At 47.1% G+C, this 22,537-nt stretch overlaps 1 protein-coding gene and 1 non-coding gene across 3 annotated transcripts in view; one reads left to right on the forward strand and one right to left on the reverse strand.

Annotated features, from left to right (window-relative positions):
• The window catches only part of ANP32E (acidic nuclear phosphoprotein 32 family member E), a 43,916-nt gene extending 22,431 nt beyond the window's left edge, over window positions 1-21,485 (reverse strand). The window contains exon 1 of one of the 2 annotated variants that reach the window (XM_035279676.3): window positions 21,158-21,485. Coding sequence is in view for 1 of the 2 variants with exons in the window: in XM_002759862.7 (XP_002759908.1) it covers window positions 2,077-2,130 (54 nt within the window). In the remaining variant the exon portion in view is untranslated. Of the gene's footprint in view, window positions 1-2,076; window positions 2,457-21,157 lie in introns of those variants that run through there. The other variant, XM_002759862.7, reaches the window with a different exon arrangement.
• On the forward strand, window positions 3,307-3,500 carry LOC118149388 (U2 spliceosomal RNA). The gene has a single exon (XR_004736762.1). It is a non-coding gene; the product is annotated as a U2 spliceosomal RNA (small nuclear RNA).
• Window positions 21,486-22,537: the final 1,052 nt, after the last annotated feature.

Here is a 22,537-nt window from a genome sequence, read left to right on the forward strand (position 1 = left end):
CCTGAATGGCCTTAATCTTTAACGGAAAGGCCGAAGACTGTAGTTCTCTACACCCAAGGCGAAAACTTGTTTGAGGTATCTGTGAGCTAAAATTTAGCAACAAGGAATCCCACCTTCTCTATTTGAATATGACTCTGAGAAAATTATTTCTGTGGTCAGAGAGAGCATCTTGAGCTCCGTTCTGGAGAGGAGGAATGGCCCAGAGGTCAAGAATGACATGCCTAGGCCCATAGTTTGTTTGTGACAGGGCTGTGTACTGGTTCAGTGTTCTGACTCCACTCCGTTTAGCTGAGGGGTGGGGGCTGCTACATTTGGTGTCAGAAAACCAGTTCCTCCACTTGTGTAACTCATTTCACCGCCCTGAGACTCCCATCTGCTAATTTGGAATCTACAACACAATCTACCTTACAAGTAAGGAGGAAAGTAAATAACAAACGGGAAAAGTGCTTTGTAAACTGTCTATACAAATATAAGAGACCGTTATTACAACAGAGCGGAAGGAGCTGAAAAACGGCAACGTCCTGAACACCCCAAAACTGGCAAAGAAATTACTACAATCACTAAGTGAAAGAATCCTGGCGGGGCGGGGGGTGTCCAATTTTCCAACCCAAGCCACCAAAAAGTATTCTAAACGTGTGCTTCTGAGAGACAGCTTTTAAAGTTTGAGTTTTTTTCCTGAAGCCTCTAATAATAAGCTCTAGAAACAAGCTCTCTCCGGGATGACCCTGATATCCCGTATCCCCTCCCTGGCACCTGCCAATTTCAGGAAAACAGGGACCTAAAAATAAAAAAATTTAAAAAGTGTGAGTTCCCACTCCGCACGCCGGACGCGAAAGCTCAGAGCTTGCTCATCTTCTCTGCGGGTCTGCACAGACACCACCCCAGTTATATGCTATCGATCGGTCGGTCCAGCTCTACACACCTCCCTCATATTCCAATTCTAGAGCTTATTTCAGCAAGACTGCTGCTTTCCTCCGCGAGCCTCCCCGCTGGCCACCCGCCCCGCTCTCGCGACCTGCCGCTCCGGCTGACGGGAAACCCCACGGGGGGCGGAGACTCCCCAGGGGAAAAAGGGGTCGCCTCCCAGCTCGCGCTGCCGTCCCGCGTTCGCCCCGGGTAGGTGAGGCCCAGGAGGCAACCGCGAAAACGAGGCGGAAACGCCTCCCGCCCGACCCCAGAAAAGTTGACCGCGACCCCGCCTCGCGTGGCCCCTCCCAACCCCGTCTCTTTAACTAAGGCGACAGCAGTGAGAGCGCATCATTTAGTTTCGCCGAACCCATCTTTGAAGCACGAAACTACTACGTCCCTTTATGCTGAGTTTGGTGAAACCGTCTCCAGGGATCAGAGTTGCGGCCACACGACGTGCCAAATGTCGTTGCACCGCGCGGGGAAGAAGCGGATTACACCTCCCGTCCCCTCCCCACCTCCGGTCACTGCGACGAGTCCCCAAACTCGCCCGCGGTCGGAGAACCTGCCGCTGACCCAGATTCCGCCGGGTGGCGGGCGGTGCGCGCGGCTTCCCGGAGGAGTGGGCGCCTCCGGAGCAGACCGCGCGCGGACCCTGCGAGCGACCCCAGCCCGCCACCGGCGCGACGTCGGACGCCCAGGGCCTCGAGGCCGGGGGAGCCCACCCCCAGAAAAGATGAGTTGGCCGCACTGCAGAAAAGTTGGACTAACTTCTCAGGCGCCGATGGCTGCGGCAGGGGCCGAGTGGGACTGGGGGTTGCGCCCACGCCGCCGGCCCCGGGGAGGAGGAACGCCGGGAGCCGAGCGGCGGAGCGCCCCCACCAGCCCGCTTCCCGCCCCCACGAGGCCCGGACGCCCGACTCGATGAAAGCCGAAGGAGCTAAGCTCCCATGCACACACAAAAACGCCCCTAGAAACTTCAACCCTTCGCCATTTTAAGTAGAAGATTTTAATGATTTAAAACTTAAAATTAAACAATTCTCCAACCCTAGCCCCGGGGGGTGGGGGCTAACTTATTACTCCATCCCCGCACATCCACCGGGATCCCCAGAAACCCGATCCTCAGAATACAGGACTGATGGGGAAGGGGTGGGGGCTGAGTCATCTCACCTCCTCCGGGGCTCTGTTCCTTAACTCCAGGTTAATCTTCTTCTTCATCTCCATGTCCTCCTCTTGCTCTTCAGCTACTACTCTCCTTCCTTTCCCTTTCCTGCCTTTCCCACCACCCCCAACCCACAATTTTTAGGATTCAGAAATGAATGAAAAGGAACGCAAATATAAACGCCCACTACCACCAGATAGGTGTGAGGGAGAAAGAAGAGAATAGCAAATGGAGTCCAAGAGTTGGGACTCTAACTAAGCTGCCCCCACCTCCTTGTCCACACACTAGCGCGCGCACACACACGCACGCACGCGCGCACACACATACACACACACACACATACGCACACACCCGCAGTTCCTTCTCCTTCAATGGCTGCTCAGAGACTGAGCCTCCATGACACGGCACCGCCAACCCCCTGGCCTACACTCCACCCACCTCCCAAACGTATTGGTTGATTCTTCAGCGTCACATGATTCCATTGGGCAATGTAAACGTCTATCAGTCTTCAGGGAGGACCTGGACCAGAAACTCCGTATCTATTGGCTACGATCAAGCGCGCAGTTAATTTCGATAGGTCCAGGAGGGTGTACGTCCCGGAGAAATGATTTTGAATCCCAGTAGCCCCCCTACTTTTCTTTATGTAGTTGGCGCGCTTTCCCTAGGCACTCGGACGGTTTTGTTGCCTGTTGGAGTTGGTTTTTGGTTTTTTATTTCTTATTCTGTTGTTAGTGTTAAAGAGGGAGAAAGCATCCTTCCGTGCCCAAGTTGCGATACTGATAATTCACCACATGGCACGCACCGGCTGTTGGCCGTTTTAAAAGCACAGACTCTGCTTTGCAGCCAAGGTGTACAGCAACGCGCGCATCACATTAAAAAGATGACTTCGTGGCATTGTCCTGCTGGGGTCAGGCTTTTCACAGAGCCTGACCTTCCGTGATGCAGAGCCAGAGCCGAGATTTTAAAGATGGTAGTTTAACACCGTAAAAGACAACAATTTTGAAAGCAGCTGGGTGAAGTATGTACGTTAATAATATTTAAATAAAACGATCCTGGAGGAATTGTTACTGAGCTAATTGTTGCTGTAATAAACACTAAGACCTTGGCGGAAAAAACAACGCTGGCCTAATGAAAATCAGACATTAATTAGCATAGAAATGGCACAGCAATGCCTGTCTAATTTCCCTTTGGTTGGTTTCCATGGAAATCTGTAGGTAAAGTAGTCTTTTAAAAGTGTTTATCCTTCTCTGCCTTTTGGCTAAGATCAAGTGTAGAATCTGTTCTTATCAGTTTACTATCTGATGTATCTTCTCTCCGAGTCCAATATATTATATGGATTTTTGAAGCAGGAAGACGGACTAGGAGCTTGCTTGTCCACTTCATGCATGGACCTGGTATTACAGTACAGAACCCCTCAGGGGATTCAAATTTGGTGTTCAAGACACAAGAAGAAAAGTTTATCTATGTGGGATGGGATATGAAAGATTAAAATAAGAATTATCTTTTGGCCGGGCATGGTGGCTCACATCTATAATCCCAGCACTTTGGCAGGCCGAGGCGGGTGGATCACCTGAAGTCAGGAGTTCGAGACCAGTCTGACTAACAGGGTGAAACCCCATCTCTACTAAAAATACAAACTATTAGCCGGGCATGTTGACGTGCACCTGTAATCCCAGCTACTCCAGACGCTGAGGCAGGAGAATGGCTTGAGCCTGGGAGGCAGAGGTTGCGGTGAGCCAAGATCCAGCCATTGCACTCCAGCCTGGTCAACAAGGGCTAAACTCCATCTCAAATAAATAAAGAAAATGTAAATGCTTTAAAGGAAAACAAAACGATGGTTGTCTCTACAATGTTTCCTTTGAATTCCCTGCAAAGGAAATTTTGTGAAGGCGAAGAGAGGGGGAAAAGAGTTTTTAGTATAAAATGGCATCTCTGGCTGGGTACGATGGCTCATGCTTTAATCCCAGCACTTTGGGAAGCCTGGGCAGACAGATCGCTTGAGGCCAGGTGTTCGAGACCAGCCTGGCCAAGATGGCAAAAACCTCGTCTCTACTAAAAATACAAAAATTAGCCGGATGTGGTGGCACCCACCTCTAAGCCCAGCTACTCGGGAGATTGAGGCACTAGCATGGCTTGAAACTAAGAGGCGGAGATTGCAGTGAGCCTGAGGGACAGAGGGAGACTGTCTCAAAAAAAAAAAAAAAGCATCTTTGAGGGGGGCATTGGAGATTTCATAAAGTTTTTTTTTGTTTTAATGCAGACTAAAAAGCCAGGATGACATGAAAATGAAACCAACATGGATTAAGGAACAAACAGTTCAAGGAAGAGTTAAAAACGCAAAGGAAAGGCCGGGCACGGTGGCTCACGCCTTTAATCCCAGCACTTTGGGAGGCCAAAACAGGTGGATCACGAGGTCAGGAGTTCAAGACCAGTCTGGCCAACATGGTGAAACCCTGTCTCTACTAAAAATACAAAAACTAGCTGTTTATGGTGCTGCGTGCCTGTAATGCCAGCTACTCGGGAGGCTGAGGCAGGAGAATTGCTTGAACCAGGACTGGGGAAGTCCACGGAGGTTGCAGTGAGCTGAGATCTCCCCACTGCACTCCAGCCTGGGCTACAGAGTGAGACTCCATCTCAAAAAAAAAAAAAAAGCAAAGGAAGGAAAAAAAGCTGAAAAGAAAGCGCATCTTAGTACAAGCCTGGGAATAAGTCCTAAGCTTTGTTTTGTTTTTAATAGGGATGGGGTTTCACCATCTTGGCCAAGCTGGTCTTGAACTTGACCTCGTGATCCACCCACCTCGGCCTCCCAAAGTGCTGGGATTACAGGTGTGAGCCACCGCGCCTGGCCTAAGTCCTGAGTTCTGATCTCACCTGCCACTACAGAGTCTGGAACAAAATCCAACAGAGAGTTCTGGGAAGAAGGTTCAGATTTAGGAGTCACGTGCATACAAGTGATACTTAAAGCCATGAGAAAAAAACTAAATGTCCGTAGGGAATGTATAAAAACTCTCAGACAAAGGAGAGCAAAACATGGTTGAAGGGGAAACGAGAGGAGGGAGGGACTGTCTACCAAAGTCCTCAAAGAGTAGGTAGAGAAGGAAAAAGACACAGAAGCCAAAGAGACGGAAGAGATTATTACTGACATCAAATGGTAGGGTTTCAAGTAAAAGCGATGATTGGGATTAAATTGTATCCTGGAAATAATCAGTGTGAAGAAAAGCCGTGAACTCGGTTTCACCGTTGAATAGTGGCTGTGGAAAGTACACCGTGGTAGCATAGACAGAGATTTGCCAAAGTGGCCTTTGTCTCCACATCCATTATCTCTACCCTCACATCATCTCTCATCTACATTATCTGAATACACTACCTTGAAGCTTATTGCTTTCCAGCATTAACCGAAGAGTCAGGATAAAGAAGATGCCAGAGAAGGAGAGAGTCCCCAGAGGTCTAGTGCACAGAAAGAAAGGTGCCTGGAAAGGGATTGAATAAAGACTATTACCAGGCTAGCAGATGGGCATATGAAGCTAAAAGGAAGGGTAAAAGAGTGAAATTGACAGCTACTCAGGAGGCCAAGGCAGGAAAATCGCTTGAACCTAGAAGGTGAAGTTGCACCAACCCGAGATCACGCCACTGCACTCCAGCCTGGGCAACAGAGCAAGACTCCATCTCAAAAAAAAAAAAAAAAAAAAGGAGTGAAATTTAGTTCTCTCAGGAGAAAAGCCAAAGCCAAACTCACATACCAGATCAGATCACTCTTTAAGCTGATGTAATTGGTAGGGTTTTTTCTTTTCTTTTCTTTTTTTTTTTTTTTGAGATGGCGTTTCGCTGTTGTTACCCAGACTGGAGTGCAATGGCACAATCTCGGCTCACCGCAACCTCCGCCTTCTGGGTTCAAGCAATTCTCCTGTCTCAGCCTCCCGAGTAGCTGGGACTACAGGCGCGCACCACCATGCCAGGCTAATTTTTGTATTTTTAGTAGAGAGGGGGTTTCACCATGTTGACCAGGATGGTCTCGATCTCTTGACCTCGTGATCCACCCGCCTTGGCCTCCCAGAGTGCTGGGATTACAGGCTTGAGCCACCGTGCCCAGCCACAACATGCTTTTAACATTCAAAAACCAAGAACTCATCTACTGCCGCTGAATATCTTGTTTGCACTTCCAGATCTACCCTTCACCCTTCACCCTGCTCTGCAACCCAGAACCTATGTGAATTGTGTGAGGTCCTATGCCTTCCTGGACTTGTCCTTATAGGAAATCAAGTCAGGAGGAAAGTGAGGTTGGACACTTACTCTCCCAGCTTCCTCTTTGCCAGGTCCTTACAAAATGGCTGAGTCCCTCTAGGGAAAGCCACAGATGGTGACAGAACTGTGGTGGGCACTCTGAAGTACCACCCAGTTCTTTCTTCAGGATTGAAGAACTTACTCCCACAGCTGCTGGAAGATGACCCTACGCTGTCCTCCCTTGTAGGGGATTGCTTTGGCTCAAGATTACCTCACTCAAGGTTATGCCTCCTTCTGGGGAAGCCCCCAGCCAATGAGTGATTAACACAGAGGTGTAAAGGACCAGCCTGCCCTTTTCCCCAGATTTAGACAAACTCAGAACGGTCATCCCCGCTCCAGAGCACCCTGTCGTGGTCGGTTGAGGCCTGCGTTATGACTGCATTGCCATTCAGCTGCTCCCTCTGCTCAATCCTGCTTCTTTCTCCTCCTGTCCACAGGTAATGGTCTAAATATCACTCAACAACAAACGTCTCGACACCTCAGTCTGCTTCCTGAGGACATGTGACAGTGGCTCTCTCCAAATACCTACCCTCTGAGAAAGCCCAAACTAACCTAGAAAGGCGATCACCGGGAGAAGCCTTGAGACCACATGAAGAGAGTGAGAGCTTCTCAGTCAGCCCCCAGCTTCTTCACTCCACTTCCAGCTGTAGCCACTGTCTGACCTCAGGAGAGATCCTGAGTCAGAACCAGCCAGCTCAGCCTTTCCCAAACTCCTGTGCCGAAACCACCAGAAATAATAAAATCATCATTGCTATTTTAAATGTCTAAATTTGGTGTTGTTAGATAGCAATAGTAATTGGAACAACTCCCTAGCACACGTTTTTCTGATCAAATCTCACTAGTGGGCCAGGTACAGAGGCTCAAGCCTAAAATCCTAGCACTTTGGGAGGCCAAGGTGGGAGGATCACTTAAGTTTGGGAGTTCAAAACCACCCTGACCAACACAACGAAACTTCGTCTCTACTAAAAATACAAAAAATTAGCCGACCATGGTGGTGGATGCCTGAAATTCCAGCTACTTGGGAAGCTGAGACAGGAGAATTGCTGAACCCGGGAGGCAGCAGTTGCAGTGAGCAGAGATCGTGACATTGCACTCCAGCCTGTGTGACATAGTGATACTCCATCTCAAAAAAAAAAAAAAAAGAAAAACTCGCACTAGTGTCATTTTTGTTCTGTGATGACAGGTGATACGAATTCTGCTAACTTTTGCTTATGCTGTTTTCTCCCTGAACAAATTCCCCTCCTCTGAATTCTCAGTATTTATTAAATGTTCTACTCATTTACAATTTACCCATGATGCCTTGCAACATCTCATATATGTTTGTGCGGGTTTTTTGTTCTGTTTTTGTTTTTTTGAGACAGAGTTCTCACTCTGTTCCTCAGGCTGGAATGAAGTGGAGAGATCTCGGCTCACTGCAACCTTCACTTCCAGGGCTCAAGCAACTCTCCTGCCTCAGCCTCCCAAGTAGCTGGGACTACAGGCGTGCACCACCATGCTCGGTTAATTTTTGTATTTTTAGTAGAGATGGGGTTTCACCATGTTGGCCAGGCTGGTCTTGAACTCCTGACCACAGGTGATCCACCCACTTTGACCTCCCAAAGTGCTGGGATTACAGGTATGAGCCACTACCCCCGCCCTCACATAATGTTATTCAATTCTGATTGCTCCCAACTAGATTGGAATTTCCTAGAGGAAAATTAAGTCAGTAACTTGGCTTTCTCTGGCATCACTCATAGGACTTGGCACAGTGCTGGGCATAAAGTGGGTATTTAAGACATGTTTAATAATTGATTATACCTCAAATAAGTCTCAGCTCGTAGTTTAAATTCATACTTCCATTAGGAAATAATTTGGTTGATGCTTTCTTGGGGAATAGGCGATGGAGTGGGAGTTAAGAATAACTACAGACTGCTGTTCTCTTCACTTTTTAACTTTCCCTTTTCCAAACTAGTTAATTTGCAGTTTAAAGATAAAGGTAGGCCAAAGCAACTGTTGCATTTTCTCCAGAGTTTAGACTGACTTCAAACTACCAGAAATCAATCCCACTCATACCACTGAGAAATCCTGTCCCAGAAAACCCTCCAGCAGGGTCACTGCTGCTCTCCTTAGCGCCAGGAGAGATGACCAATACCCAGGGAACACCAATAATTCTAGATGCCCACTGTGCTAATATGCTTTGAGAAACTTCCGGGTCAACACCTTTTAAGGCAATGTAGGTTTTTATATTTGTATAGGGCCTTAGAGTTAGAGTATGTCTATATATTTATATTCTCTCTACAGATCTAAAGTGAGTTACTTTTACAAAAAAAAAAGAAGAAGAAGAAACACTAAATTGTATGAGGTTAATTGGTGCAGTAAATTGTCTGCAAAAATAGTCATCAACAGTTTCTCCCATTCCTGCACACACACCACACTCCCCCCACCAGGAGGTGGAGTCTGTTTCTTTTTCCTTTGAATCTGGGCTAGTCTTATGACTTGCTTTCACCAATAGAATGGAGTGGAAATAACACTGTGCCAGTTCTGGGCCTATTCCTTAAGAGACATGGCAGTTTCTGTTTTGCTCTTTGGGAAGCCATTTCTCATAAAAAGAAGTCTAACTACCCGATTGGAGAGAGAGGTCATGTACCTCTCATTGCAGACAGAGGCCCGGGAAAATGAGAGATTATGAAGGGAGAGAGAGCTCAGACATCCTCCAGCTGTCCCAGCCAACCAGGGCAGGCCCCAGCCGTGCAAGTGAAGCTGACTTGGATCCTCCAGCCTTTTGTCGAGCTGCCCAGCCAACACTATGTGGAGTAGAGACAGGCTATTCCACTACACTGTGGCCAAATTAAAGAATCTTGAGTAAGGCCAGATGTGGTGGCTCATGCCTGTAATCCCTAGCACTTTGAGAGGCAGAGGCAGGCGGATCATTTGAGCCCAAGAGTTTGAGACCACCAGAAGTAACATGGCAAAAATCCATCTCTACAATAAATTAACCAGGCGTGGTGGCATACACCTGTAGTGTCAGCTACTTGAGAGGCTGAGGTGGGAGAACCACCTAAGCCATAAGGGTACAGCCTGCAGGGAGCCAAGATCATGCCACTGCACTCCAGCCTGGGTGACAGTGAGACCCTGTCTCGAACAAACAACAAAAAGAATCTTAAATAAATAAAGAACGGTTGTTGTTTTAAACTACTCTTTTTTAAGGTAGTTTGTTAGCTATTAATAAATAAGTAAACAGTAGCAACAATAGAAAACTAAAATAAGCCGTAGTGATTAATAATTTGTAAAGATAAAATTCAAGGTCGGGTGCAGCAGCTCATGCCTGTAATCCCAGCACGTAGAGAGGCCGAGGCAGGCAGATCATGAGGTCAAGAGATCAAGACCATCCTGGCCAACATGGTGAAACCCCATCTCTACTAAAAAAAAAAAAAATACAAAAATTAGCTGGGCATGGTGGCGCACAACTGTAGTCCCAGCTACTCGGGAGGCAGAGGCAGGAGAATTGCTTGAACCCAGGAGGCAGAGGTTGCAGTGAGCTGAGATTGCAGGAGCGCCATTGCACTCCAGCCTGGCGTCTGGACACAGACTCTGTCTAAAACAACAACAATAAATTCAAATTCATTTCCTCTGTTTCCTCTTTTTTGAAGTTCAACTCTTTTTCCAAAGGTGACCAGTATAATCCTGTTTAATTCATGGGAGCACAAAAAGTTTGCTCCCTAAAATATCATTCTTATTCCAGATTGATGTTCAAAACACCAAAAATAGATATTCAATCTTATGACTCCTATTGAGATACAAAACTCCAGGATGATTAATAACTTTTTTTTTTTTTTTGAGACGGAGTTTTGCTCTTGTTACTCAGGCTGGAGTGCAATGGCGTGATCTTGGCTCACCGCAACCTCTGCCTCCTGGGTTCAGGCAATTCTCCTGCCTCAGCCTCCTGAGTAGCTGGGATTACAGGCACGCGCTACCATGCCCAGCTAATTTTTTGTATTTTTAGTAGAGACGGGGTTTCACCATGTTGACCAGGATGGTCTCGATCTCTTGACCTTGTGATCCACCCGCCTCGGCCTCCCAAAGTGCTGGGATTACAGGTGTGAGCCACCAAGCCCGGCCCTAACTTTTTTTTTTTTTTTTTTGAGACAGAGTCTGGCTCTATCACCCAGGTTGGAGTGCAGTGGTGGGACCGCAGCTCACTGCAACCTCTACATCCCAGACTCAAGCTATTCTCCCACTTGAGTTTCCCAAGTAGCGGGACTGCAGGCATGTACCACCATGGCTGGCTACTTTGGGGTGGGTTTTGTTTTTTGTTTTTTTTGAGACAGAGTCTCACCCTGTCACCCAGGCTGGAGTGCAATAGCACAATCTGGGCTCACTGCAAACTCTCACCCTGTCACCCAGGCTGGAGTGCAATAGCACAATCTGGGCTCACTGCAAACTCTCACCCTGTCACCCAGGCTGGAGTGCAATAGCACAATCTGGGCTCACTGCAAACTCTCACCCTGTCACCCAGGCTGGAGTACAATAGCACAATCTGGGCTCACTGCAAACTCTGCCTCCCAGGTTCTACTGCTTCAGCCTCCCAAGTAGCTGGAACTACAGTTGCCCGCCACCACTCCTGGCTAATTTTTGTATTTTTAGTAGAGACGGAGTTTCACCATATTGGCCAGGCTGATCTTGAACTCCTGACCTTGTGATCCACCCGCCTCGGCCTCCCAGAGTGCTGGGATTACAGGCGTGAGCTACTGCGCCTGGGTTTTTAAAATTTTTTTGTAGAGACAGAGTTTTACCATGTTGCCCAGACTGGTCTGGAACTTGTGGGCTCAAGTAATCCTCCCTACTCGGCCTCCCAAAGTGCTAAGATTACTACAACCAGCCTTGTAAACTTGGTTACTCTATTAAACCTTAGTTGAATATCTTTTTTTTTTTTTTTTTTTTTTTGAGACGGAGTTTCACTCTTGTTACCCAGGCTGGAGTACAATGGCGCGATCTCTGCTCACTGCAACCTCCGCCTCCTGGGTTCAGGCAATTCTCCTGCCTCAGCCTCCTGAGTAGCTGGGATTACAGGCATGCGCCACCATGCCCAGCTAATTTTTTTGTATTTTCAGTAGAGACGGGGTTTCACCTTGTTGACCAGGATGGTTTCGATCTCTTGACCTCGTGATCCACCCCACCTCGGCCTCCCAAAGTGCTGGGATTACAGGCTTGAGCCACCGCGCCCTGCCTAGTTGAATATCTTAATCAAATGATTTTTAGAAAAGATTCTGATTGGCATAAAAACTATAAAATGATCGAATTACCCTATATCTTCCGGGAATTTTCAAGTCCTATTCTTGCTTTAATTTGGGATCCTCTTCTCTATAGAGATTGTCAGTAAATGGTGAAAAGAGAAGATTGCATATTGTTACAGTAAACTCTTTTTTTTTTTTTAAAGAAGGGGTTTCACCATGATGGCCTGGCTGGTCTTGAACTCCTGACCTCAGGTGATCCACCCACCTCAGCCTCCCAAAGTGCTGGGATTACAGGCATGAGCCATCGTGCCCGGCTACAGTAAACTCTTGATTGCTGCCATGTGAATACCAAATTCTGTGGAATATCTGCAAAAATGTAAAATTCTAGGTTGAATCACCTCTCTACATGCTAAAGGAATGAGTGTAAACGAGCTCTAATGTTAGCCAAAGTCACACAAAATTAGAAGAGTACGTCTCCTAGAAACAAATCCATATTGCAATATCAAATAGATATGATTTAAAGATTTTGGCCAGGCACAGTGGCTCACGCCTGTAATCCTAGCAGTTTGGGACGCAGAGGAGGGCAGATTACCTGAGGTTAGGAGTTCGAGACCAACCTGACCAACATGGTGAAACTCCTGTCTCTACTAAAAAAACAAAAATTAGCTGGGTGTGATGGTTGGCGCCTATAATCCCAGCTACTCGGGAGGCTGAGGCAGAAGAATTCCTTGAACCTGGGAGGCGGAGGTTGTAGTAAGCCTAGATCATGCCATTGCACTCCAGCCTGGGTGACAGAGTGACACTTTGTCTCAAAAAAAAAAAAAAGGCCAGACAGTGTGGTGATTCCTCGAGGACCTAGAAACAGAAATTCTGTTTGACCCAGCAATCCCATTACTGGGTATATATCCAAAAGGTTCTATTATAAAGATATATGCACACATATGTTCATTGCAGCACTGTTTACTATAGCAAAGACCTGGAACCAAACCCAATGCCCATCGATGATAGACTGGACAAGGAAAATGTGGCACATATACACCATGGAATACTATGCAGCCATAAAAAACAATGAGTTCATGTCCTTTGTAGGGACATGGACGAATCTGAAAACCATCATTCTCAGCAAACTGACACAAGAACAGAAAATCAAACACCACATGCTCTCACTCATAGGTGGGTGTTGAACAATGAGAACACATGGAAACAGGGAGGAGAGCATCACACACTGGGGTCTGTTGTGGGAGGAATAGGGGAGGGACAGTAGCGGGTAGGGAGGTTAGGGAGGGATAACATGGGGAAAGGCCAGGTATAGGTGATGGGGGGTTGGAGGCAGCAAACCACATTGCCATGTAGGTACCTATGCAACAATCCTGCATGTTCTGCACATGTATCCCAGAACCTAAAGTGAAATAAAACATATATATTTAAATTTTTTTAAAAAGACCAGGTGCAGTGTCTGATGCCTGTAATCCCAGCACTTTGGGAGGCCAAGACGGGCGGGTCACCTGAGGTCAGGAGTTCAAGATCAGCCTGGGCAACATAGTGAAACCTCATCTCTAACTAAAAACACAAAAATTAGCTGAGCATGTTGGCACGTGCCTATAATCCCAGCTACTTGGGAGACTGACGCCGGAGAATCACTTGAACCTGGGAGGCAGAGATTGCAGTGAGCCAAGATTGCCCCATTGTACTCTAACCTGGGCGACAAGAGGGAAACTCCATCTCAAAAACAAACAAACAAAAAAATTAGCCGGGCATGGTGGTATACTCCTGTAGTCCCAGCTACTCAGGAGGCTGAAACAGAACTGCCTGAACCCAGGAGGCAGAGGTTGCAGTAAATCAATATCAGACTACTGTTCTACAGCCTGGGTGACAGAATCACCGTGTTTATCCAGTAGTACAGATAACAAATACTTGCCTTAAGATAAATTTGTGGTTTATTTATTTATTTTATTTATTTAATTATTATTATTTTTATTTTTGATAGAGTCTCACTCTGTCACCCAGGCTGGAGTGCAGTGGCGCCATCTTGGCTCACTACAACCTCTGCCTCCCAGGTTTAAGGAATTCACTGCCTCACCCTCCCAAGTAGCTAGGATTACAGGCACCCGCTACCATGCCCAGCTAAGTTTTTGTATTTTTAATAGACATGAGGTCCATCTTTGCCAGGCTGGAGTGCAGAGGGCGAAATCAGCTCACTGCAACCTCTACCTCCCAGGTTCAAGCGATTCTCCTGCCTCAGCCTCCGCAGTAGCTGGGATTACAGGCATGTGCCACCACGCCTGACTAATTTCTGGATTTTTAGTAGAGAGAGGTTTTCACAATGTTGGCCAGGCTGGTCTTGAACTCCTGACCTCAAGTGATCCATTAGCCTTGGCCTCCCAAAGTGTTGGGATTACAGGCATGAGCCACAATGCCTGGCCAAATTTGTAATTGTGGTAATAAGATTGCCTTGAAAAAATAACTTGAGGCCAGGCCCAATGTCTGACACCTGTAATCAGCACTTTAGAAGGCTGAGGCAGAGGACTGCTTGAGCCCAGCCTGTGCAACATAGCAAGAGCCTGTCTCTATTTAAAAAAAAAAAAAAAAGGCGTGTCTGGGTAGCTCAGTCACACCTATACTTCTAGCACTTTGGGGGGCTGAGGCAGGAGAATCGCTTGAGCCCAGGAGGCAGAGGTCCCAGTGAGGCACTCCAGCCTGGGATACACAGGGCGACTAACCACCGACTGGGGACTTCCACAAACACAATGAAACATATTGAATGGACCAGCAGTCTTTAAACTGACATCAACTGTTTTTATTCTGTAGTGAAAGAAAAGAATGTAGATATACTGTTCGTTTGTTTAACTTTCTTTATTGTTTGTTTTTTGCCTTAGAAACAGGGTCTTTCAGCTGGGCATAGCGGCTCATGCTTGTAATCTCAGCACTTTGGGAGGTCGAGGCAGGTGGATCTCTTGAGGCCAGAAGTTCGAGACCAGCCTGGCTAATGCGGGGAAATCTACTAAAAATACAAAAACTAGCCAGGTATGGTGGTGTGCACCTGTAGTCCCAGCTACTCTGGAGGCTGAGGCAGGAGAATCACTTGAAACTGGAAGGCGGAGGCTGCAGTGAGACAAGATCGCACCATTGCACTCCAGCTGGGGCCACAAGATCAAACTCTGTCTCAAAAAAAAAAAGAAGAAGAAGAAGAAGAAAAAAAAAGCAACAGTCTTTCTTGCTCTGTCATCCAGGCTAGGGTGCAGTGGTGTCATCATGGCTCACTATGGCCTCAAGTTCCTTGAATTCAAGCTATCCTGCCACCTCAGCCTCCTGAAATGTTGAGACTACAGGTGTGAGCCACCACACCTGGCTATATCTTATTATATAGAAATTTAGCATGCCAAATCTAAATGTATTCAATGCACAATATCTGTTGAAAGGACCTTGCTATACCCTTCTGTCATGTTTCAATAGGTGTGTTTGTTTATTAATACAGTTTAGATTGTTTGCCAATGCTGTATTTGTTTCCATTTAATTTCAACTCGAGTAAGCCAGTTGCTTCCACAAATTACCAAAAACAAAATCTGGCCAGGTGCAGTGGCTCAAGCCTGTAATCCCAGCACTTTGGGAGGCCAAGGCGGGTGGATCACAAGGTCAAGAGATCGAGACCATCCTGGTCAAAATAGTGAAACACCGTCTCTACTAAAAATACAAAAAATTAGCTGGGCATGGTGGCGCGTGCCTGTAATCCCAGCCACTCAGGAGGCTGAGGCAGGAGAATTGCCTGAACCCAGGAGGCGGAGGTTGTGGTGAGCCGAGATCGTGCCATTGCACTCCAGCCTGGGTAACAAGAGCGAAACTCTGTCTCGAAAAAAAAAAAAAAATTTAAGTAATCAGGGTTGAATATAATTCTACTGAAATATACTGAAATTTAATAGAAGCTGGGTGACTATTTGGTGCAATCTGATCTATTTAATTATGGTTTTCTCTTGCTTAATTATTTGAGCTATTTTGAAAAACATTATTTTGCATTAGTATATATTATTTTAGTATTATACTTTCTCATATAATAATGAGTTTCCTTTTTTTTTTTAGAGATGGAGTCTTGCTCTGTTGCTCAGGCTGGAGTGCAGTGGCATGATCTTGGCTCACTGCAACCTCCACCTCCTGGGTTCAAGCGAGTCTCCTGCCTCAGCCTCCTGAGTAGCTGGGATGATAGACATGCATCACCATGTCTGGCTAATTTTGTATTTTTAGTAGAGACCAGGGTTTCATGATGTTGACCAGGCTGGTCTCGAACTCCCGACCTCAAGTGATCCACCTGCCTTAGCCTCCCAAAGTTCTGGGATTATAGGCATGAGCCACCGCGCCTGGCCAAGTTTGCTTTCTTTTTTTTTTTTTTTTTTTTTGAGACAGAGTCTTGCTCTGTCGCCAGGTGCCAGGCTGGAGTGCAGTGGCGCGATCTTGGCTCACTGCAACCTCCGCCTCTTGGGTTCAAGCAATTCTGCCTCAGCCTCCCAAGTAGCTGGGACTATGGGAGCGCGCCACCATGCCCAGCTAATTTTTGTATTTAAGTAGAGACGGGGTTTCACCATGTTGGCCAGGACGGTCCCAATCTCTTGACCTCATGATCCACCTGACTTGGCCTCCCAAAGTGCTGGGATTACAGGTGTGAACCACCGTGCCCGGCCCAAGTTTGCTTTCAATATGTGTCTTTGAAGAGCTTACTACACTCACTAATGTAGCCTTTACTTATCATTAAGCCAAAATTTCCTCCCAATAAACGTAGCTCTCATTTTATACTGAATTCCATGAAAGGATGATATTCACTTTACAGAAATTTAACCATAATACAAGTGAATTTTTTTTTTTTTTTTGAGACGGAGTTTTGCTCTTGTTGCCCAGGCTGCAGTGCAATGGCGCCATCTCAGCTCACCACAACCTCCGCCTCCCAGATTCAAGTATTTCTCCTGTCTCAGTCTCCCAAATAGGTGGGGATTATGGGCATCTGCCACCATGCCCGGCTAATCTTGTATTTTTAGTAGAAACAGGGTTTCTCCATGTTGGTCAGGCTGGTCTCCAACTATTGACCTCAGGTGATCCGCCCGCCTCAGCCTCACAAAGTGCTAGGATTACAGTTGCGAGCCATTGAGCCCAGCCTGATACAAGGGAATTTTATTTCTGTGTGATAGCTAAAAAGTCCCAAGGGAAAGAAAAATACAGAATTTTTGCCTAGTGGTAAAACACCAATTGTAGAGTCCTTTGTTTATCTTCCTAAAGAAGAAAAGAGTAACAACTCATAAAAATACCATTGGAGGGGTATAACCTTTATGGAAGGCAATACGGCAGTAAATATAGCAAAAACCCTTAAAAAAGTTAACATCCTGGGCTGGCCGCGGTGGCTCACGGCTATAATCCCAGCACTTTGGGAGGCCGAGGCAGGTGGATCACGAGGTCAAGAGATCGAGACCATCCTGGTCAACAAGGTGAAACCCCGTCTCTACTAAAAATACAAAAATTAGCTGGGCCTGGTGGCGCGTGCCTGTAGTCCCAGCTCCTCAGGAGCCTGAGGCAGGAGAATTGCTTGAACCCAGAAGGCGGAGGTTGCGGTGAGCCGAGATCGCGCCATTACACTCCAGCCTGGGTAACAACAGCGAAACTCCATCTCAAAAAAAAAAAAAAAAAAGTTAATATCCTGAATTAAACCCAAAATGAGAATAGGTACACTTTAAAACAATTTTTTTTTGAGACGGAGTCTTGCTCTGTTGCTTAGGCTGGATTGCAGTGGCATGATCTCGACTCACTGCAACATCTGCCTCCCAGGTTCAAGCGATTCTTTTGCCTCATCCTCCCGAGTAGCTGGGATTACAGGTTCCTGCCTCCAACCCTGGCTAATTTTTGTATTTTTAGTACAGACGAGGTTTCTCCATGTTGGCCAGGCTGGTCTCGAACTCCTGACCTCAGTGATCTGCCCGCTTTGTCCTCCCAAAGTTCTGGGACTACAGACATGAGCCACCGCGCCTGGCCTACATTTTTTTCTTTAAGAGACAAGATCAAGTGCTTGCAAAGATGAGGACAACTAGAACTCATACGTTGCTGGTGGGAAAGAAAACAGAACAAGCACTGTGAAGAAACAGGCTGGGGACCAGGTGCAATAGCTTCTAACAGTAATTCCAACACTTTGGGAGGTCCGGGCAGGAAAATCGCTTAAATCCAGGAGATGAGACCAGCCTGGGCAACATGGCAAGACCCCATCTCTATAAAAAATAAAATAAAATAGGCCGGGCAAGGTGGCTCATGCCTATAATCTCAGAACTTGAGGATGAGGCAGGCAGAGCATGAGGTCAGGAGTTCGAGACCAGCCTGGCCAATATGGTGAAACCCAATCTCTACTAAAAATACAAAAATTAGCTGGGCGTGGTGGTGCGTGCCTGTGGTCCCAGCTACTCGGGAGGCTGAGGCAAGAGAATTGCTTGAACCTAGGAGATGAAGGCTGCGGAGAGCCGAGATCGCACCACTGCACTCTAGTATGGGCAACAGAGCACGACTCCATCTCAAAAATAAATAAATAAATAAATAAATTCAAATTTTTAAAAATTACAGGTGGCGCACACCTGTAATCCCAGCACTTTGGGAGGCTGAGGCGGGTGGATCGCCTGAGGTCACGACTTCAAGACCAGCCTGGCAAACATGGTGAAACACTGTCTCTACAAAGAATATGCGTGGTGGTGGGCACCCATAATTCTAGCTACTTGGGAGGCTGAGACAGGAGAATCACTTGAACCCAGGAGGCGGAGGTTGCAGTGAGCCAAGATCGTGCTGCTGCATTCCAGCCTGGGCAACAAAGAGTGAAACTCCATCTAAAAAAACAAACAAGGCCGGGCGCGGTGGCTCACGCCTGTAATCCCAGCACTTTGGGAGGCCCAGACAGGTGGATCATGAGGTCAAGAGATCGAGACCATCCTGGTCAACATGGTGAAACCCTGTCTCTACTAAAAATACAAAAAATTAGCTGGGCATGGTGGCGTGTACCTGTAATCCCAGCTACTCAGGAGGCTGAGGCAAGAGAATTGCCTGAACCCAGGAGGCGGAGGTTGCGGTGAGCTGAGATTGCACCATTGCACTCCAGCCTGGGTAACAAGAGCGAAACTCCGCCTCAAAAAAAAATTAAAAAAACAAAAAAGAGGCTAGGCACAGTGGCTCATGCCTGTAATTCCAACATTGGGAGGCTGAGGCGGGAGGATCACTTGTGCCCAGGAGTTCAAGACCAACCCAGGCAATATGGTGAAACCTTGTCTCTACAGAAAAATTTAAAAATGAGAAGGGTGTGGGGGCGTGCACCTGTAGCCTCAAGTGTTTGGGAGGCTGAGGTGGGAGGATCACTTGAGCCCAGGAAATGAAGGCTGCAGTGAGCCGGGATCACACCATGGCACTCCAACCTGGGCAACAGAGCCACACGGTCTCAAATGAAGAAAGTAAAAGAAAAACAGCCTGGAAGTTTTTTTTACAAAGTTAAACATACGCCACCTCCCCCCGCCCATATAATCCAGTACTCAGTATCTATTTATTCCCACTCCTAGGTGGGAATTTACTCAAGAACAATAAAAACACATGTCTGCTCAAACACCTGTACTGAAATGTTTACAGTGGTTTTATTCAGGTGGCTCACACTGATAGTCTCAGCACTTTGGGAGGCCGACCTGGACAAATAATTTGAGCACAGGAGTTCGAGACCAGCCTGGGCAACATGACAAAATCTTGTCTCTATAAAAAATTAAGAAAAGTTTTAAAACCTGCCAGTCATGGTGGCATGTGCATGTAGTCCTAGCTACTCAGGAGGCTGAGAAAAGGATCACTTGAGTTTGAGGCTGAAGCGAGCTATGATTTCACCACTGCACTCCAGGCTAGATGACAGAGTGAGATCTTATTTCCAAAAAAAAAAAAAAAGGTAGAGAGAGGCTGGGTGCGGTCGTGGCTCATGCCTGTAATCCCAGCAGTCTGGGAAGCCGAGGTGGGTGGATCACCCGAGGTTGGGAGTTCGAGACCAGCCTGACCAAGATGGGAAAACCCTATCTCTACTAAAAAATACAAAATTAGCCAGGCATGGTAGCACATGCCTATAATCCCAGCTGCTCAGGAGACTGAGGCAGGAGAATCGCTTGAACATGAGAAGCAGAGGTTGCAGTGAGCCCAGATTGTGCCATCACACTCCAGCCTGGGCAACAAGAGTGAAACTCTGTCTCAAAATAATAAACAAAGAGCAAGAGAGAAAGAAAAATGTTAATGTAGATTTGGACATACCCAGAACTATAGAATCAGGTGCTGTGGGGGCGAGGTCCAGAAATCTGTGTTTATTTATTTATTTATTTTTGAGACAGAGTTTTGCTCTTGTCATCCAGGTTGGAGTGCAGTGGTGCAGTCTCAGCTCACTGTAACCTCCGTCTCCCGGGTTCAAGCAATTCTCTTGCCTCAGCCTCCCAAGTACCTAAGATTACAGACACCCACCACCATGCCTGGCTAATTTTTTTTTTTGTATTTATAGTGGAGATGGGGTTTCGTCATGTTGGCCAGGCTGGTCTCAAACTCCTGACCGCAGGTGATCTGCCCGCCTCAGCCTCCCAAAGTGCTGGGATTACAGGCATCAGTCACTGCGCCTGGTCAGAAATCTGTATTTTAATAAGTTTTCCAAATTTAAAAAGCTTTCCAGGTGATTCTGATGCACAGTGATATTTAAGAATCAGTGGTGTAGGAGAAAGCTCACTGGGGCCTGTGTCCTTGTTCTGGTTCAGCCTAGCAGCTCTGTGACTAACCGTGGCTGAATCCTTAAATGTCTGAAAACTTCATAGTATCAGGTATAACAAGGAGTTTAGAATGATGCCTGCAGGCCCTTCTGCTCTAAAATTATGTGAAAGAAAGTAAATAAATGTTGCAATGACTAAATTCATTCAGTCAACAAACACTTATGTACCAGGCAGTGTGTTCTGTTCATGGAATCAGTGTATGATTCAAAATTGCAACTGAAATACTGTAACTTTATAATTAAATGACTTGCAAATTTTCAGACCACAACTTTTACCTGTCCTTAATTTACAAGATTTTCATACTGCATCTGTTGTGTAATGTGAACTGGAAAACTAAGAAAATGATCCAAAGGGATCCACCTTTCCAAAATTACTTAACCTTTTTTTTTTGAGCCAGAGTCTCAGCTCACTGCAACCTCCCCTTCCTGAGTTCAACCAATTCTCCTGCCTCAGCCTCTTGTGTAGCTGAGATTACAGGCACGCGCCATCACGCCTGGCTAAGTTTTGGTATTTTTAGTAGACATGGGGTTTTGGTATGTTGGCGAGGCTGGTCTGGAACTCCTGGCCTCAAGTGACCCACCTGCCTTGGCCTCCCAAAGTGCCTGACCTCAGTCACGTTTCAGTACATCTACAAGTACAGGAGATGGCGCCAGAAGGCAGTGGGATGCTCAGTTTGGGTTTAAGCCAATGCGAGAGAGGTAGAGCTTGAGAGAGAGGTCAGACTTAAACAAAGGTGCCAAAGTTGAGTGGAAACTAACACCGAGTGGGGAGAGGGAGCGGCGTCACTTTAAAACAAGCAAAGAAACAAAACTTACGCATAAGGGTCCTCTTGACACCTGCTCCAAATCAGCACAGCTAGAAAGCAACGACAGAAATATCCACAGTAGAGCCGAAGCTCAAGATACAGTGAAGCGCGCGGAGGATGGCGCTCGCCTCCTGGCTCCCTCTGTCCTGGAAAGGAGGGCCTTTGTCGTCTGGGGAAGCACAAGCACCTGGACGCGCTGCTCACCCAAGTCAGGGAAGTGTTGACTCCGGGCTAAGATATCTTTGTGACACAATGTGCAGTTGTAGTGGTGCAGGCAAAATCCCAAAGCTCACCAGCAGTGAAACACTTCCCATAAGGAATCATACACAAAACATTTTAAATTAAAATTTAAAAATTCATAGACGAGCCAGGAGGTGGCGCCTGGCGAGACACGCTGCCTGCCTGGGGAATCGGAATCTCAGCTTAGCGCTCCACGGGAACCCTGTCCCGGCGGAGGTCATTCTTTCCCACTAAACCTCTTCTTTCATACCAAGGTGTCGTGTGTGTGTGTGTGTGTGTGTGTGTGTGTGTGTGTGTGTGTGTGTGTGTGAAGTACCGTGATTCCCAGGAAGTCTGATTCATACTTCAAGCCTTTTACTCTTCTTAGATGGGATGGATGGGGCTTTGGGGAACCTCAAAACAGAAAACTTTCCTGAAGGGGACACATAATTCAGAGGGTGATAGAAGAAAAAGGGAAATGACATCAGCAAAACGGTTTTGCTTTGCAGATCAATCGCGGGGGACAGAAAGGCACAGTGAGCGCCTGTCTCTGCAGGAGCTGATGATCCAGCACATGCATTATTCTGTTCATTTGGCTTTTATCCTGCTCCCTTATTTAGCTTCTGCTCCCTTTGTTTGGCTATTTATTGCTACTCGGCAGGAGCAAGGAGGGCACAGGGAGCTCAAATGGGTGCATCCTCCAGGCTGGTGCCTCTGGCAAAGGGCATGGAGGAGAAAGAGGTTTCAATGTCTGGCTTGAAAGTATCTGTGGGTTTCACATTCTCTAACAAGGGATTTAGGATGTACATTCCGATCGGGATTTCCAGTCCCGTGGGGAGCAAATATCAGCTCACATTCCTGAGACCCACAGCCTCCATGCTCCACGGCACAGCTCCTTGGTGGCAGATTTCACTCAGTGCCACATGTGCCTCAGCCCTCGGGCTGGAGGGAAGACCCTGGGCCCCTCTTCCATCTGGATCACATGGTCTCTCCGGTCCCTCCCCTCTCTTTCTCTGGAAACCGCCTTTTTCTGATGGTGGTAGTGATTGTTCCTACAGTCTCTCCTTCTTTCCTCCTGCCCTGGCCTCTCTGCCAGAGGTCAGTGTCCTCTTCAGTGACAAAAGCCGCCCTAGATCTGGGCTCCCTGGAGAGGGAGGTGGCTGGGTCTGGC

Source organism: Callithrix jacchus, chromosome 18 (assembly GCF_049354715.1).
Source record: "Callithrix jacchus isolate 240 chromosome 18, calJac240_pri, whole genome shotgun sequence".
Lineage (NCBI taxonomy): Eukaryota > Metazoa > Chordata > Mammalia > Primates > Cebidae > Callithrix > Callithrix jacchus.